Genomic DNA, 17570 nt, shown 5'->3' with positions numbered 1-17570 from the left:
TCCCACCCCCCCCCCCACCCCCCAGACTCTATAAGGTCTGGAAACTCTGTTTGACAGCAAGGGTGAGGGGAGTTTTGGAAATTTACACCAATGGTTTAAAGAAGTGAAGTGTCAACTTTTGAATGTATTTGGAAGCAAGGAGAAAAAAACTTGGAAGCTCTGAATGTAAATTTCAATCCGGCGTTTCCTGAAAAACATCCCTCCCTCCACTTAATTAAAGATAAAAGTAGAGTCAAATTCAATTTCACTTTAATTCAAATGTATTGAGAAGCATCAGTCTTGACTGAAACAATGTGTTGCAGAAAGCTAAAACAACAGCTATGTGACTGTAGGTGAGTTTAAATGAACGAGGATCAAAAATCTGTTGAGAGAAATGATGGAAACCAAAAATAATCAGTCGAGTCTGCATACATAAACATCAGGTGGTCACTTTTTTGAGTCTGGATTGGGAAAGAAGAGAGGAGGTGCGGAAAATGTCAAAGGTTGAAAGACAGGATCTATCGTGGCAACCCTATTGTGAGCACTCCATTTTCCAATCCAATCCACATCTCAACTGAAAACAGTGCGCCAGGAAGAAAACAGGGAATATGAAACAACAGCAAGGCGTTAGAGAGGAAGAAATATGTAAAAATAGTCCACCTCAACTAAGCCGATCACAGAACGACAACAAGGGCACAGCACAAGCACTCAACTGAATAGACACACAGAAGAAAAGGGAGGAAATAAACTGAATAAGTGTCAATGTACTGTAGAGGTTTGGTATGGCCAAAGGTCAATGTTAAACACAAACACAGGTTAGATCAAGGCCAGTAACAAAATGTCTTAATTGAAAGATTTCTCCATAGTTACTCTAATTGGAAAATCTACAGAAACAACATGTGACACTAAAACTCTCCTTTGAAACCTGCGCTAATGAAACTCAGCAGGGTGAGGCAGATTTCCAAGATTTTAGAGACTTCTAAAACCCCAAACCACAATGGCTGTATGGTACTGATTTCAACCTGTTAAATATAAACATAAAGCAATGTTGACTAAAAAAAGAAACTCAATTTTTATACTTCAAAGTCTGTTTACAGGTCTTGGGGAGTTCCACTGCATATGTGAAAAAAGTTGTATAAAGCCTTTTGTGGCTCCAAATAGAGCTGTGCTACATAGCCTTAATTCAGTGTTGATTGGGGGCTGAAGACTACAAGGGTGCTGGCATGTCCATAGATATGAAGCTTATCAGTCCTCGACAGCTTGTTGGAATAAGACAAAATCTCTGGTTCTGCTGCTTCGATTATTGTACTTTTTATTATGACTCGGCATAAAGAAACATCTAATGCCATGGTTCGGCTCAACTCGACTCACTTTTGGTACCAGATGCTTTTCTTTATTTTGTTTTCCACTGCAGACAGTATCTCCTCAGTGTAGACAGGTTTCTGAGCTGATTGCCTTAGGGACACTGCCTGAAACTGCCATGACATCATTTTCAACGCAACACTCGCTGGATCCTTTCATTTGCAACCAAACAGAGGAACATATGCACTTCGTCAACTATACGGTGTAGTGTATGTAATGTATGTTGTATTTTGTCAGGCTGCCATCTTTTAAAAACAGGGTAATGGATAAATAAAATTGCGGCCACTTTTAATGGTAGCTTTGCTATTTAAAAATGGCCATTTGTTCAGGATGTCCTGTGTCGTGCTAGTGTTAGCAGTGTTTTAACTTCACCTTCTTACATCGGCTCAGCTCGCTTGGAACCTCGACCAGGGTGGTACCAACAAAGGTACTAGGCCCCAGGTACTATCCACAACTTTTAGAAGACCAAAAAAAGTGCGAGTCGAGTTGAGTTGAATGAATGAAAAAAGTTAAAAATGAATTTTAATATTTTAAAAAAGGACTTCTAGACAGTGTTATGTACCCATCTTCACTGCTCTCGAAAATAAACTCATCAAGATCAATGCATTTTTTTGGATTGTATCTTTGCTTTCTCTAACTTCCCACTAATACTGTATCTATGGATCTATGGGATGGTCTGGTAAACTATACAAGCACACACACACACACACACACACACACACACACACACACACACACACACACACACACACACACACACACACACAACACACACACACACACACTTGCGAAGCTATGATGTGACAATTTGTTCTTCACACACACGTGTGTGTGTGTGTGTGTGTGTGTGTGTGTGTGTGTGTGTGTGTGTGTGTTTGTGTGTCTTTACTGGAATGTTCACACAACCCAGTGGTCATTAAAGTTCAAGGCTAAATAAAGGTTCCTTGTCATCGTGTATGCAGTTTGAGGTTTTGAGAGGGTGATTAGCAACAATTAGCTGTTAGTGTCATAACCCTTTGAGGCAAGTTTAAGATTTTGGTCTTCCACTGGAGTTGGAACTTAATGAGAAAGTTTAATTTTAAACTGATAAATTTGTCTTGCATCATTACTCTCACAATTGTGTCCTTGCTGCACGCTCTCAAAGCTGGACTTGCAGACTGATAAGTGCTTAAAATGGTTTTGTATTTGGTCAATCCTTTTTTCAATAATTAACTTCTATAATATTTGTACACAGTAGTTTCACTACAAGCTAATTGCGAAAGACAAACCAGACAGATGATTCTGGTTCAAATAAGATGGTATGTGAGGCTGTACATTAATGTGGCCCTTAAAACACCCATTCTGGCCCTGTTTCAATGGTCCCTGCCCCCCCCTGCCCCCACTAACACACACACACACACACACACACACACACACACACACACAACAGGGCTTCATGCGATTGCAGAGTCAGCATTCGGGGCTTTGTGTGGCACAATGGGCGCGCTTGTTTTCCTTAACACCACGGGCCCATGTGACGAAAGCTTGCTCCGAAAGAATGAGAGAGAGAGAGAGAGAGAGAGAGAGAGAGAGAGAAAGAGAGAGAGAGAGAAATCCAGATGATTGTTTGTGTCACACTGGAGACTTTGAGACTTTGTGAACGGACAAAGACAAACACACACACTGATATAAACACAATAAGAGCACATAGTACCAATGCAACCAGACATGTACACACATACTTACACATATTGCTATGACTTGAGCTCACATAATAACTGTGTCATTCATTTAAAAGACATCCACATGAATGATGGTAAATGGTGCTGCGGGACCACAGGTCTCGCCTATGTGGTAGGACAGTAAGGAAGACAAGAGAGTTGTAATGAATTGACAAGGTGGACAAGCTGTAGTATGGCAGAGTGATACACTTTCATAGAGAATTTGTTGTTGCTATGTTGTGTTAATGTAAGAAACTGCAAGTAACACTACGAAGATGCTATAAGCACACACAAGCAGTGATGGGTTTTGTTATTTTAGGGAATAAGGTGAGGAATGAGAGTAGGAAGGTGATTGGAGGATAAATAAATTAAAAGGTCACACAGAAAATTCACCAGGCACTCCAACAAGACAGCCAGATAACACATGAAACAGCACATCCTGTTAAACAAAACAGGTCAACCACAAACTAAAAGCAATGAAATAGTAATACATAAATGAAAAGCATTGCTCCTCCTTGGCAACGTTAACACACCCCAAAAATTCAATCAATCCATTTTTTTTTTTTTGGTCATTAAAGTAAGAAAGCACACGGTTTAGCTAACAACACCACTTCATAACCGCACACAAAGCTCTAAATTCTATTCAAATAAAATAAAAAAACAGGTTAAAACCCACGTACATGCATCTATAATCACCATTTTGAGAGCTTGTTTGTGTTTGTTTGATTCTACAGGTAATTCCTTTCTGATCTGTGATTACGTTCGCTGAACTATTCCACAAACCAGAACAGTTAGCTTAACCGAGAGCGAGCCTGTCGGACCAGAGAAAGATAGATAACATTGAGTCAGGCTGGAAGTTTCCATCATTGTCCACTCAGCACACACACATACTGTACACACATTTTTACAAACAGACAAACCTAGGAAAGGCAGGTTTGACTGGCTGTTTGGTGGACATTTAACTTATTGTCCATCTCTGATTATCAGCCATCAATTATGTATGGAGAGAAAAAAAATCAGACTGATGGCATCAATTATCACATATTAAACTGAGAAAAGATCAAATTGAAACATGTTATTTAGACTCTACATAAGCAATGTGTACATCCAAACATTCCTCTGAAATACAAGTAGACTCATTAGTACTTACCCATAAGGCCTTTGGATGAATGCAGGATGAATTTGGGGAACACCAAAGGTGAAACCTTCAAAACAGAAGACATAATGTAAAAAAGGGAATCTGTAAGAGCTGATAGCATTCAACTAAATGGACCAATGTGCCCCTTGAACTTATCAATTGTTGGGTGATGTACCGTATGTTGAATTATTTATCATATTGACCAAGTAAAAAGTCCAAAACAAACAGTGAATCTGGACACTAATAGGCTTAATAACATGAGTATATTAATAACCTCCTAACGTGTGCTTACATCGGCCACAGCTACCTAAAAAACAAACAAACCCTGAGGTGAAACTCAGGATGGATTGACTTGAATTTCTTGTTTGCTAGTTTGCTTAAAAAACACCTCCAAATTAAGTGACTCCAAGCAAACACTTTCTATGTTGATAAAACATGCTCTGTGATTTAATCATCTTGAAAATCTGCTCTTTAAACAAACCATGTCTGCACGTCTGACTGCAAATTCTGACAGAAAGCCAATGCATTTATGTGACTTGTTTAAGGAACTTAAAATGTGTTTTTGTGATCTATTGATCCTCATTTGGCTGTTTATACCTGGCTGCATCACCCGTGGCTTGGCCCCCAGGTAGGCCAGGTTGACGTTGGCCTTCCTGCCGTCAATAATTGGGTTGGGGTCCTTACAGGCCCGGTCTGCGGCCGAGCGGTCCGCCATCGTCACCTGACAGAGGAGTCAAAAACACAGAGCATGAGAAAGGCGTTGTGTAGGTGGTTTCCTTTTCATGCTGGTTGGCAGCCCATATAGTCATGTATAAAGACCTAATCCTTGTAAATTTATGGGAGAGTGTGTTTGTAAGAAAGAGGGAAAACATAATTTGGAATACAAGTGTATGTGCATGTTAGTCCTCTGTCTGTGTGTACCTCTGCGTGTGTGGCCATGATTAACAGCAACAAGTATTTGGCAGCACACACACATCCATCACCCTCATGTGGATGTGTTGAAACTATCAGCAGTAAATGGGAGCCAGCCTGAGATGGCTGAACATGGCTCCCTTATCACTCCCATTACAGACTTTATTGCTCTGTTTGGAACTTCACTATTTTACACTCTTTTACCAACTGGTATACCTCACTGACCTGGCTGAAAGCATTTTCCAGGAGAAAATAAGGATGACTAATGCATCATTATTGTGATGATACAACAATAAAGAAAAGATTTAAGTAAACATTGAGTTAATACATTTCAGTTTTACAGATAGACGTTAGTTTCTAAATACATAAATATGTGTGCATTCCAAGGCTGACTATGCAACTTTTAAAACACCCTCATCCCAACATACAGTATGTGGCAGTTAATTCAAACATAATATTAATTAAACTCTGAAGAGGCCAAATACAGGTTTGGTGTCCCTCTTCAGCCCGATAACATGTCGATTATATGTATATGTTTATTAGGCATATGTCATAGGCCTACATCAATAAACTAACAAGAGACAGGCTTTTTTGAAACAATCAGAGTGGCATTGAGCTGATTGTCGCATTATATCTTATGTCTGAAAGGCGTTTTGTCTGTCAGGTTTTATGACAAGTGGGAGTAAAATATTTGAGTTGTAAACAGCTTTGAGTTGATGAAACCACTGTACCAGAGTCAGAAATCATCATCTTGAGGTTTTTCTCAGCCCACCAGAGCTGTCAGTGTGAGGGCAGCTTGCTTTAAAACGTGTCCGGGCGCATACCGAAGCGCAACAAGTCGGTGGGTGCAATATTGCAACAGAAGCCAATGGCAAATTAAATAGTTTATGAAAACATAAACACCCCATGACTGCAGATAAGTTAATGTTAGTCGTGATGCTGTGACAGACAGCAACATCCGCGCACTTTTCTTTAACAGAGACGCGTCGTTGCATGGCTTTTCATGCATGCGTAAAAGGTCAATTGAAGCTTAAGGTAAATTCAGTGTACAACTGATAGAATTGTCAATAAGTGATACTTACGAATCCATAACCCCTAGACTTGCCGGTCTGTCTGTCGGTAATGACTACCGCTTCTTCGATCTCACCAAACACCTCAAAATATTTCCTGAGACTTGAATCCGTGGTGTGGTAGGGAAGACCCCCGACAAAAATCTTCGTATAGGTCGTGTCCTTTTGCGTGGTGTGCATCGTTAGTGCAAAATACAATAAATAGCGAACAATAGAAAAAGAATAGTGCAATGTCTCCTTATCAGTAATTCTTTGGATGAAGAGAAGAAATGAGAGATAAACTGGCTCTGTAACTTTTTCAGAAGAGAAAACACAACGAAAACTCAAAAAGTAAGCCTGGAGGTAGATTTATCTTCCGACACGTAAGAGGAGAGTTATATGGAGCGGATTGTCCCACAGAGACCATCAGGTGTTTCCAGCTCTTCTTGGTAACTCTGCTGTTTAACTAAATAGGTTTGGGACCCATTCCCAAAAGCGCTGCTCCTAACTCCACCCAGCTTTCAGTCCATCTCTGCCCGCCCACCAGCGCGCACAAACAGCTGGGAAACCAGCACAAAGTGAAACACTGGAGCTCCATCACACACACAAAAAAGATCATGTACAATAATCACGTTAATTTACCCATCAGGGGCCAACAAAACCTGTTTCCACAGATGATATGTTGGGGACAAAGAGAGGAGCAGCGGGGATTTCAGGAAATGCAATTTTTGGAAGGGGAAACGTTTGTGTGATTTCTGCTGGTTTATAAATAAATAGCCTGTCGGTTGATTTGGTCTGTTTCCCTCACTGGTGATGGTGAAATAAAACGTAAACCAGGCGTGGACCTTTTAATGGAAAAGCTCCGACCTGTCTCTCTATAGGCTTGGTAGCCTAGACATCCTGCAAAAACAGCCGGTCAGGGACACAGTGGAAGTGGACAGGCACATCACATCACATCCCAGCAGCAGTGTGCAGACTGGCAGGTGCAGCTCAGCTGCGTTAGGATGGAGCCTTCGAGACAGTCCACTTGTGCGGGGTTGACAGAGGTTTATGTGCCCATCATAAGACATAGAGTGGATTTAGCCCTGAGTTGTGTAATGAAACTGAAAATGAAACTTATGGATTTCCCTGTTTTGTATAAAGTAATTGGCCTAATGAACCAATGCCCTAATTTGAAAAATCACATCGACAATTCGACAAAAATTTAACAAGCAGAGTTTTGTTATAGATCTATTTTGGTGTTCTTGAGATGTACAAGTCTTGCTTAATTAACTTTTATTATCTTTAACAGATGGTTATCACATTTCAATAATTACATTACGTTGAGAAGTAACTTCTAACGTGTCCAATTGCGCCCAGGCCCGGCTATTATAAAGGGAAAAGATCAAGTCAAGGATGGATTCAATCAGGAGTCTCTGAACATTAATGATTAATACAACTTGTGAAGCTTGACCGTTCTCTGCAATGGGGGGACTGCTGGATGGATCATTTGATAATTCACCCCCAGTAATGTGAGAGGGAAATAGGCTGCTTGAGGAAAAAAGATTCTTAGTGTCAAATCTTGTCATGCTAATTAAAAACAAGTGTTTGTTTTTACAGGGTCTCCCAACGATTGGCAAATTAATTATCCAAATGTGTAGGCTGATAATAAAAGCCTCAACCAATATTTCTGTTCTTAAAGAAAAAACCACGACTGTCACATCTGAGTATGAATTGCCAACGCATGACTCCACATCTCAAAAGAAATGCAACCTGATAGAGCGTCTATCTGCGGTGTCTCTGTTCACTCACTGTTTTATTCATGCAGCCACACGCGCTTTAAAGTCCGAGTGAAGTCGTGAAAAAATGGGACCAGTATCGAGTTTCCTAGGCTCAACAATGGGGATCCGGTCAGGTTGCGTCCAATTGTTGTTTTCTTTTCATGTGCAGCATGCTGACTAGTCTGAATCCTCTTATGCTCTACCTCTACAATAGCAGCCTGCGGGCCCATTGAAAGCTTTAATTATACTATAATTCCAATAACCCTCAAAAATACTCCACATCACACATCACACGTATGCCAACAGTGAATGTGTGTCAGCAACAGTCAACAGAAACATGCTTAATAGTCTTCGTTTTTATTTTTATTTTAACCAACACAAAGGCTGCAGTTCTAGAGAGCTGAACTGTAACTTTGTGCTTGTTGTCCATTTGGCTACAGCACACATCTGTAAGGCAGGGACACGCTGAAGGCCAAAGGTCACTAGGACAGATGAATACCCACAGCTCAGTCACACCCTCAACCTCTCAGAAAATGTTATCCAAAAGTTAAAATGTTCTACAGTAAATTAGCTAATTTTACAAAGTTTTAGATTTATGCATTCATAAACAACCCATAGGGAACACTTTATTGATTGATAAATGCTTACAAATCTTTACTCCACATGTTGCCAAAACCTCCTCCAGAGAACTTCTCTTATTGATGAGGTGCACTGACTTTAGGGAGCTGCAATTTGAACCCACTGGAACAGCGCCATCTTATGTCCGAAAGAACAAGTACACCATTCACATGCAAAATAAGACTCATCGATATCATATTTTACAATTAAATGTAAAACTAAAATCTAATTTGAAGTAATTTTGTATGTTGGCAAGAAGTCTTGGTCATATTTATTAAAGATTTCACTGAGGTTAATTGTATTGCCTTTGGAAAGAAAACCCTCATATTCCTTTATGCTTAAACAATAGTAGCACAACCCTTTATGGGCCAGTGTACTTCCCTCAGTAGAAGTAGTACTTTTTCAAGTACAAACAATTCACATCCACATTCCATCCAATTCCATCATTTAGGCCCAACCATAGCTTCATTACATCTGTTAATTTTTTCTAACATATAATGTATACGTATATATATATATTTTTTTTTTACAAGTTTCAACCTTTAGACTGTGGAAAAGGAATTATTTTTGGCTCCCTCCTCTCTTTTCTCTCTTACTATTGATTTATGGCTTATTTTATTTAAAATATCTGCTCCTTGTCCTCTGCATGTTGAAAGCTAGAGTCACTCTCCAGCTCCCCAGAGGCTGTAAGGAGCTTGTCCTCCTTTAGCTGCTCCACCTGGGTCAACTCCTCCTCTTCTTCCCCATCCCCATCTTCACTCCCCCTCTCTGAACCTTCTTCTCTATTATCTCCCCTATCTTCTCCCTGCATTCTACTCCCTTCTCCCTTGTCTGCTCTACCCATATTTTCTCTGACATCACCTCCAGCCTTTCTCACCCACTCCCCGCCTTCAGCTGCCTCTCGTTGAATCTGGCTATGAGGCAGTGGATGGAGGTGGTCCGGGGTGAGCGGTGACTGTAGCGGCTCCACGGTGCTGAGAGCTGCGTCCTCGACCTCCTCCATACTGGAAGTGGGAGCAGGGCACCGAACACGGGCTGTCTTAGTCCTCAATCGCATCCTGAGCTCGTCTTTCCTTAACTGGGAGAGAGAGGTGGGAGTAGATCAGCGTGTGTGTGTGTGTGTGTGTGTGTGTGTGTGTGTGTGTGTGTGTGTGTGTGTGTGTGTGTGTGTGTGTGTGTGTGTGTGTGTGTGTGTGTGCATGACGACACACACAGTACCTTGCGTCTCTCTTCAGCAAGTCTTATCTTCTCCTCAATCTCTTCTTTGCTAGGTAAACTTTCCACCTTCTTGGCGTTTAGGGACTTCAGTCTGGCAGGAGGCCTTCGCTTGACCCCCTCCCCGTCATCCAGCTGACAATGGCAATGTTACAGGTTAATGCACTTTCCCTGAAAAACACTTGTCAAAAGATAATATGCCAACACAAACCAACATCCTGCATGAATATGCACTTTTTGATGTATTTTTAGGAGTATATTCTTCCAGGACAGCAATTAGTGTTGCAGACATTTTGGCCTGTCTCAGTAGGATGAGCACAGGTGTAGCTAATGTCATTAGGATTGCTTCTTGCAATTAATTTAGGTGTGGTAGACCAGGGCCTTGATTTTGTGCATGCTGGCTTACTGAACGGCCTATTAGGACCTAAAGTAGAGGCATCCTTTTTAATTTCACTCAGCTAGAACAAATCCATCTGTTCACAAAAATGCAATGCAGAAACCGTGAAAAAAACTTTGTATAATATCACAGTATTGTTATTGTGTTCTACAGTTCTACCCAATTGAAATTCAGCCTGTGTGTTAGCATGTTTACCCAGTGTGCACCAAGTACCCACCATGATGCTGTAGGCCTCTCCAGCCCCGCTGCCCCTCTGTCTTGTCTGTTCCACAAGTATGATGCCTTGGTTCAGCAGTTCCTCCAGGATCTCACTGGACCTTGGGCGCTCCTGCAGTGTGCGCTCCTGCTGCAACAAGCCTGGCACACAGGGACAATAAAAACACAGTTGTGTGCACTGGACTTTCTCTGTGACACAGTGTGTTTCATTCAGCTCACTCACCATCTTGTGTAATTCTGTCCGCATTGCTTTCTCTGACACACTCAGATGTTATAGGGGGGAGTTTTCTGGGCACTGCTCCAGGTAACATAGGGATGTCTCTCTTCTCCATCACCACCCCGCTGTCTGTGGTGCCCTTTGACACAGCAGAGTCTCCACGACCATCAACTTTACTCCCAGTCTCATCCTAACATCACAGCGACACAGTATGAATGCATGACATACACATACACATAACCTGACCCCATTATGCATAGTCTCCCAGACATGACGTTGTTATGGTGGCATCTATACAATAATGATATAGACCAGGTAACACCTACAAATTACATAATCTCAGAATTTGAAACCTATTTACAGTAGTTTACAGTGTAACCTCTGACATGTATCTTCTAACATGATGCAACTGATAATATTGACCAACCAGACAGAATATGTATCTTTAAAATGAGCTCCATCTGGACCAGTTACAGCATCAAAATGCTTCCGTGTCATTGATCAATAATTATAGGACTAAGAAATTGGCAGCATCATGAGATACAACTGATACTTTAAGTAGGCTACATTTTGCTTACAGCGTTTGTATGCTCTTACGTAAGTGGCATTATGAATGTAATATTTTTTCAGTTAACGTGTAAATTCAGAGGATATCCCCAATATGTTAATAATGAATGGAAAACATTAAAGTCCTAACATTATGTTTTTAATGCATTATATGAACTGTTTGAGAGGTGGAGACCTAACACCGTAATTTTACAAATAGGCATACCTTAGTATTCATTCATTTATTAACCTATTAGGTATCCCCTAAAACATCTCATTTAGCCTATATCAATATTATTGGAATTAGGTAACGTTAAAGCACATATTCATAGTGTCTGCATAATAACACTTTAACTCTTGATACATACATTTTGCTGATATTACTTGTAATAAAGTAGTTTACACTGTGATATTGCTACTTTTACTATGGCAAAGGACCTGAATACTTAGCAAAGACAAAAAGGTCCAGGATGCTCAGGATTATTTAAAAATCCTTTATTTTACTGGCTATTTCATAATAGAAAATTAAATAAATAAATAAAACATGGGGAGAAGCAACCCACGCACAGCGGCACAGACAGCCAGGGTGTGATTCCCAGACAAACAATGTAGGCTATCCTTTTGTGTAGCGTTAGGCCAATTTGAAACACCTGAGTGACATGGTGAGTGAATACTGAATGGCTTCACTAAAGTTTTTTTTTGTTGTTGTTCCTTTTTAACATTGTCACATGCTGTATTTGGCCCTACGTTACCAAACGGTGACTCAATACGACATTAACGTGCCAGTACCATAGAGTGTTAATGCAGTCCATGGCCAGTAGCCTACAGTAGGACCACAACTTTGAATGGCACACAGCTTTCGGCGTAGCTAACACTTGTAACAGCTCTTCGCAATAACGTTAGCGTTACTTCACATTTCTCGAAAACCGTTAAATACAGGCGATACACCATTTTGAACTCCTCTCAGTTTTAACTAACGCTTATAAGTTAACTGGTTATTATTTGAGACGGAGCCTACCTCGTCTCCCTTGAACTCTTCCGGTCTCAACGGTTGGACCGCTGTGGATTTGCCGCATCCCATTATTCACCTCAAAGGAACAATATGAAATAAGTCCATAAAAACTATAAATGTCAGGCTTAATTACACCTCGGTGTGCTTTTATCTCTATGTATTGACCCGTGTTGACTTGCATTCCTTCACACTTTAGACAGTCACCATGGTCCCGGTGCGTTGCTAAGGGCTGTTGCTACAATAAATCTGACCCGGTTAAAGAGGTGACACCTAGGAACGAGCTGTGGGTGTCAGGAGTCAGGGCACTACAAAAAAACCGTCTTCACACCTTTTACTGCTGATCCACTCTGTCAAATGTGTTACTGACACTGGTGATTTTTTAGAAATACTGTCTGAAGTCCAAGACCCCCAACCATTCAGCCCCCCACGCCTAAACACCACCAAAAGCTCCACACTGTCTACATGTTATTTCTTCAATTTAATTGTCTGTAGATATGCTTATACAAAGCATTTTACACGGCCAAGCCAGGGAATGAAGTGATCGATGATGGTGAAATACTGAATAATATACCCATTCATTTGAGCCATTTCTTGAAAATATTAAAATTGAAATATTTTGACTCAAAAACTACTGGACCTGCCCACATCTATTGTGTACACTGGGTATAGTAACAAGATTTTTTTTTTTTAAACCCTATTTGATTGGATTTCTGCGCCAAATTCCCCACTGTCTTCTTGTTTGGGAATATGAACCAAAAGCACAATATCATCTGAAATCATAGGGGCCTCTAGACAAGCCAGTGTAATTTTTCTTAAAGGTATTTTATTGCATTTTGCATCACCATATGGAAAGGACCACAGGGGTGCAGTAGAGCACTAGTGTACTCCTCCAGGCTTTATTGTGAGTAGGAGTGAGCTCTGTGGTTGCCCGTGCAGAGCCTGGGCCTGTTGGCGAGGACCACAATGGTGTCAAGCGAAGGGAGAAAACTCTGGTGCAGGTTCTGGCACTTCCGCTCCACCTCCAGGGCATAAGCATTTTTGGCCAGGTTGTCCTCCAGAATCATCAGGCGCCTGTGTGTGAGCTCCAGGTCCTGCCTACAAACAAGGTGATCATAAAAAATAGTAAGCCCAGGTTATTATAAAGAAAATAGTGAACATACAAGACCAGCTATACAGTTTAGTCTCATTAGAAAGGGTAACATTTTTAAGGGACTGGAAAGACTTACTGAGAGTGCTTCAGTATCGGGCGAAGTCCAGCTGCCATCTTTGTCAGGTCATGTTTCTCCAGCGTGAAGCTGAAGTAGGGCTGAAGGAGGAGGAACCGAAAAAAGAAGGTTAAAGCATTTGTATATCCACAAAGGTAACAACTGACCATTGACATGCAATTCGAGGCTTTCTGTGCTTCTGACTGCAATAATATCCTATCATAACTGTAACTGCTTGGTGAGACCCTCACCTGGTCCAGGCAGAGCTCATGTCTGGGTCTCTGGTTGAGGATGTCCAGGCGGTGGTTAACCTGATGCAGCTTGGAATCACAGTTCCTGATCTGACCCACTAATTTCTCCGTGTCCTTTGTCAAATCAGAAAACTCATCCCTTGTCTAGAGATTACAGAAAGCCACAGAACATTGAGTGAACATCACAAAAACTCAAGTACAACTGGTCTGTGAATGATTGATAGTGAATTGTGACTACAATCCAGTAAACTGACCCGCTGCCTCTCCCAGATCAGTGTGTCCTGGACCCTGCTCAGCTCATTGACCTTCTTTCTCAGGGCATCACTTGTGCTGCGGCGCTGCCGCTCCTGGGCATTTTTTAGCTATAATAGGCACACATATCAAAAAGGTTATGAGAGAAAATCCTGTATAGTGAAGAATGGACTAAGGTCAGGAGTCTTTATCTAAAGTTTGAGGTATGGTCAGTGTTGGCTTACATTGACCAAGGTAAAGCGCAGGTTTCCCCTGAAGGAAGTGGAGTCCTTAATCAGGTTATCAGCTGTCGAACATAGGTCCTTGCAGTGGGACAGCCACTTGTCATAGCTCACATGGTTAGGCTTGTATTGACCGGCAGGGAGTCGGGAGGATGGAGTGTTGAGGTTATAGGTGATGCATTTGGTGGTGAGCTTAATGGCTTCACTCTTGTCCTGAAAATCTGCCGTCAGCTGAGTGCGGATCTGCTTCAAAGAGCTGCAGGGAGGGGGCATTAGGAAGTAAGGTGAGACACAACAGAAGCAAATCTGAGGTCATATTAAAAAGTAGAGTGTCACTGTTTTAACACTGGTACAAAGCTGCAGCTTGTGTTTCTAAAACATTAAGATTAACATGATGCAGGCATAGAGTTCAGGAGAATGCTTTAAATTAAGGTGTAGTGAGGGGCATAACATTCAAAATGCTGGAACAGAAATAAATCAGAAGGATTCAGAAATAACACCAAATCTGTCTGCCGAACCTTAGTTTGTCGAGCAGGATGCACATCTGCTTCTGGAGCAGTTCTCTGATCTCATTGGTCAGCTGCTCTTCCTTCTTCAGCTCAATGAGGACGTGGTCCTGTCTCTGGGCTGCTGAGATCAAACTGCTTCCAATGGCCACACAGTCGCTCATGAGCTGACTGTACAGCTGCTTCTCCTGGAGACAGCGCTCAGCGGTATCTTTCATCTAAACACACAAAAGCAATGATGAAAATAAGACGGCTATTTTTGAATTAAAGAGGAAACTGTAGTTAGTGACTGAGATAGTAACTGAGGTTACCCTTTAACTCTCCAACAGTGTTTTCCTTTTCCTCTTTTGCATTCGGATACATTATGTAAAGTAATACAATGCATGTCTTCAAGGTAGAATGCACTCATCTGAAGTTGCTTTGGATAATAAAATAAAATTCAAAGTAAAGTAATGTATGTGTGTACCTGCTCCAAAGCAGAGATTTCCCGATCCACTTGCCCGATGCTCCCATATATCTGGGCCTGCCACTGGCTGACCTCCGTATGCCGAGTGCTGAGATGTCTCATGGTGCTACGAGCGGCAGATGGAATCTAGAAATAAAAAAAAAATAAAAAAAGACATTACACACATTAATACACTTTAAATCAGAAATCCGAGACAAATGTAATTAAAACTGCACACATATTTTCTTCTTTTAGATGCATCATACTTCTGACACTGCAAAGTATAGTATTTAATGACTTTTTCTGGTCATAAATCAGATTATTAACAACAAAAATATGGGCTGAGGATCAGAAAGTGTTCATTACCCGTGAAATATTATCTGCCAGGGTACAAATGCTTTCCTCGCCAAGCTTCAGCCCCTTGTTGCTGCCAAGCTGTGGGATACAGCTTAGCAGGCTTTTGTTGGTGGACAGGACAGGCAGAGTGAACCTGACATCCGACCTCAACTGATCCTCTTTCAGTGCACGACGTTGCCTAACAGTGTGACAAAACACTTACAATGTAACAAAACAGATCACAATTTTTCCCCTGATTCTGCCAGGCGTATTCAGGGTTTGACTACATGCTGAGTAGGACTACAAGACATAATTTTGAAACTGAACAGATATACTTACGACATTGTTGTTGTTCGAATTAAATGCAAAAAGTAAAAACTCGACTGAACAAAGTTTGTTGCAGAAACACGTGCTCTCACTTCAAGTTATGGAGCAAAAGTGATGTCTGTTTCAGAAAGTCACCAAATACTTGGAATGTGTTCATTGTGACATCAGCACCTAGAATACTGATGAGTAGTTCATTTGCATAAATAAGAATATGGAACCTTGTGCATTCTTTATTCTCTATTCTCTCTCTTTTTATAACACATTTAACCCCTTAAACAGTACAACCTAACTTAAACAAAGATCAACATTTTAATTGACATATATACATATATATCATAACCCAGAAATTATTTTTTCATTCTTGAGGACATTGATATGCAATAAAAGCCCCCAATCAGACATGAACCAAGCATGAAGCAGTTATGGTGTATGCGTGCAACTCCAAAAATAGGCCATATGATATACAGGGTTTGAACACCTTTTCCAAGGTCAAATTCAAGCACTTTTAAAGCACATTCAAGGTCCATTTTAAAGCTTTTTCCAACACCGTACACCACCGTAAATTACATGCCAATACTTAGTCAAAATGATTAATTAGTGTTTTGTCACATTAAAAGACATAATGCTATAAACAGCCAAAATGTCTTTTGTAATAACAGAAGGATCAGATATTTAAGCAAAACACAAGTTTTATTTTTCAGAATGTATCACTAAGTAGAATTTTGCTCGCTATCTAACTTGCCTGAGTCAATGTAAAAACAATTATTTTGTTTTAATTGTGTTTATTTGCAATACAATTATCAGTATGATAGTGGTCAGCTAACTATGTTGCTGAATGAACACTGAAATATCACTTTTTATTTTTTAAAGATTATTTCTTGGGGGATTTTTTCCCTTTATTTTAGAGGGACAGTAGATAGACATTAAAGGTGGGAGAGAGATGGGGGATGACACGCAGCAAAGGGTCGCAGGACTCAGCCTGCATGGGGCACACGCTCTGAGCGGGTGAGCTAGAGGCCGCCCTTAAATTATCACATTTAATGTTTAATCTTTTCATGGTTCATAACATCAAATACAATAAGGTAAGACTGTGTCAAATCTGACTAAATCAAGGAACGCACCCTCTTGGAATTTGCTCAAAGTTTATGCCAACCGTAATGTCAGTCTTTTCACACTTTTTTTTCCAAATCTAGGGCATGCTGTACAAACTTGTAAGGGTTCAGTCAGATTGACATGCTTGTCTTCCACCCTACAAAGTTTGGGCTGCCTGTCTCTCTCTTTAACCTGAATAATACCTTCCATTATATTAATGTCCAGATATTGCTTCCCAGATAATGTGATTTTCAGGCTGTAAGACTAAGTAGTAATTTCAGAGGCTAAAAATATGAACACATAGGATTCAAACAAATATTTTACAGGCCTTGGTTTTGGGACACATTGTTGATATAGCTACAAGTTTTGAACAAAATCTGTAACCTGTAATTCCATTTTAACCCAGAAGATTTACAGTGCACAGGTACCTGCCCGAAAAATAGCCTCTACTAATTGAAAAAAAAATGTTTTTCATTGCCAAGACGCATACATGTATATACTGGAATGAAGCAGTGTAAATATTACATAAGGCCATCCTCAACCTTACAGTAGGCTACTAGCTACGTAGCTAGTAATGTTGACTCAGCGTTTTGTTGTTAAACTGTGTGTAAAAAAGTGCGGTGCTGATAGTCCCTTGACCATGTTGGGGACTTTCTGAGATCAGAAATAGACCAAGAGATTGGCATGGTTTTATTTTGATTTGCATTGAGAGATGATTTTATGGAAAGTACCCCATGCCAATCTGTAGGCATGGTGAAGGGTTTGTGATGATGTGGGGTTATTTGGCCAAAGGCCAAGGGAACTTTATCAGGAT

At 40.7% G+C, this 17570-nt stretch overlaps 3 protein-coding genes across 4 annotated transcripts in view; all 3 read right to left on the bottom strand.

Moving 5' to 3' along the window:
- The window catches only part of rbm24a (RNA binding motif protein 24a), a 10015-nt gene extending 3389 nt beyond the window's left edge, over positions 1-6626 (bottom strand). Inside the window, exons 1-3 of the mRNA XM_032535057.1 lie at positions 6174-6626; positions 4777-4900; positions 4192-4246 (exon numbers count right to left, since the gene is read on the bottom strand). Coding sequence (XP_032390948.1) covers positions 4192-4246; positions 4777-4900; positions 6174-6341 — 347 coding nt within the window. The 5' untranslated portion in view covers positions 6342-6626. The remainder of the gene's footprint in view (positions 1-4191; positions 4247-4776; positions 4901-6173) is intronic.
- A 1871-nt stretch (positions 6627-8497) lies between these two features.
- On the bottom strand, positions 8498-12402 carry stmnd1 (stathmin domain containing 1). The gene is made up of 5 exons (XM_032536134.1): positions 12128-12402; positions 10570-10753; positions 10348-10487; positions 9737-9868; positions 8498-9596 (listed from the first exon to the last, which is right to left on the bottom strand). The coding sequence occupies exons 1-5, from the start codon at positions 12188-12190 to the stop codon at positions 9138-9140; spliced, it is 978 nt and encodes a 325-aa protein (XP_032392025.1). The 5' UTR covers positions 12191-12402; the 3' UTR covers positions 8498-9137.
- A 522-nt stretch (positions 12403-12924) lies between these two features.
- LOC116702062 (tektin-B1) lies at positions 12925-15837 on the bottom strand. 2 transcript variants are annotated; one of them, XM_032536141.1, is made up of 9 exons: positions 15677-15837; positions 15368-15536; positions 15023-15148; positions 14569-14774; positions 14054-14306; positions 13832-13939; positions 13578-13721; positions 13348-13427; positions 12925-13216 (listed from the first exon to the last, which is right to left on the bottom strand). In XM_032536141.1, the coding sequence occupies exons 1-9, from the start codon at positions 15679-15681 to the stop codon at positions 13018-13020; spliced, it is 1290 nt and encodes a 429-aa protein (XP_032392032.1). In that variant the 5' UTR covers positions 15682-15837; the 3' UTR covers positions 12925-13017. The 2 variants fall into 2 exon arrangements, with proteins under 2 accessions (XP_032392032.1, XP_032392033.1); XM_032536142.1 differs by having other exon boundaries at positions 14165-14306.
- Positions 15838-17570: the final 1733 nt, after the last annotated feature.

The sequence above is a fragment of the Etheostoma spectabile genome, chromosome 14 (assembly GCF_008692095.1).
Source record: "Etheostoma spectabile isolate EspeVRDwgs_2016 chromosome 14, UIUC_Espe_1.0, whole genome shotgun sequence".
Classification (NCBI taxonomy): Eukaryota; Metazoa; Chordata; class Actinopteri; order Perciformes; family Percidae; genus Etheostoma; species Etheostoma spectabile.
This window is presented reverse-complemented; position numbering and strand designations above follow the sequence as displayed.

What these genes read in the sequence shown, in the direction of transcription:
- stmnd1 (XM_032536134.1), bottom strand. Translation starts at nt 12,190, where the DNA reads ATGGGATGCGGCAAATCCACAGCGGTCCAACCGTTGAGACCGGAAGAG. An exon ending in AAGAGTTCAAGGGAGACGAG is followed by an intron (nt 10,754 to 12,127) that starts GTAGGCTCCGTC and finishes CTGTGATGTTAG; the next exon opens with GATGAGACTGGGAGTAAAGT. An exon ending in GAGAGGCCTACAGCATCATG is followed by an intron (nt 9,869 to 10,347) that starts GTGGGTACTTGG and finishes TGCCATTGTCAG; the next exon opens with CTGGATGACGGGGAGGGGGT.
- LOC116702062 (XM_032536141.1), bottom strand. An exon ending in TGGCAGATAATATTTCACGG is followed by an intron (nt 15,149 to 15,367) that starts GTAATGAACACT and finishes TTTTATTTCTAG; the next exon opens with ATTCCATCTGCCGCTCGTAG. An exon ending in CCGATACTGAAGCACTCTCA is followed by an intron (nt 13,217 to 13,347) that starts GTAAGTCTTTCC and finishes CCTTGTTTGTAG; the next exon opens with GCAGGACCTGGAGCTCACAC.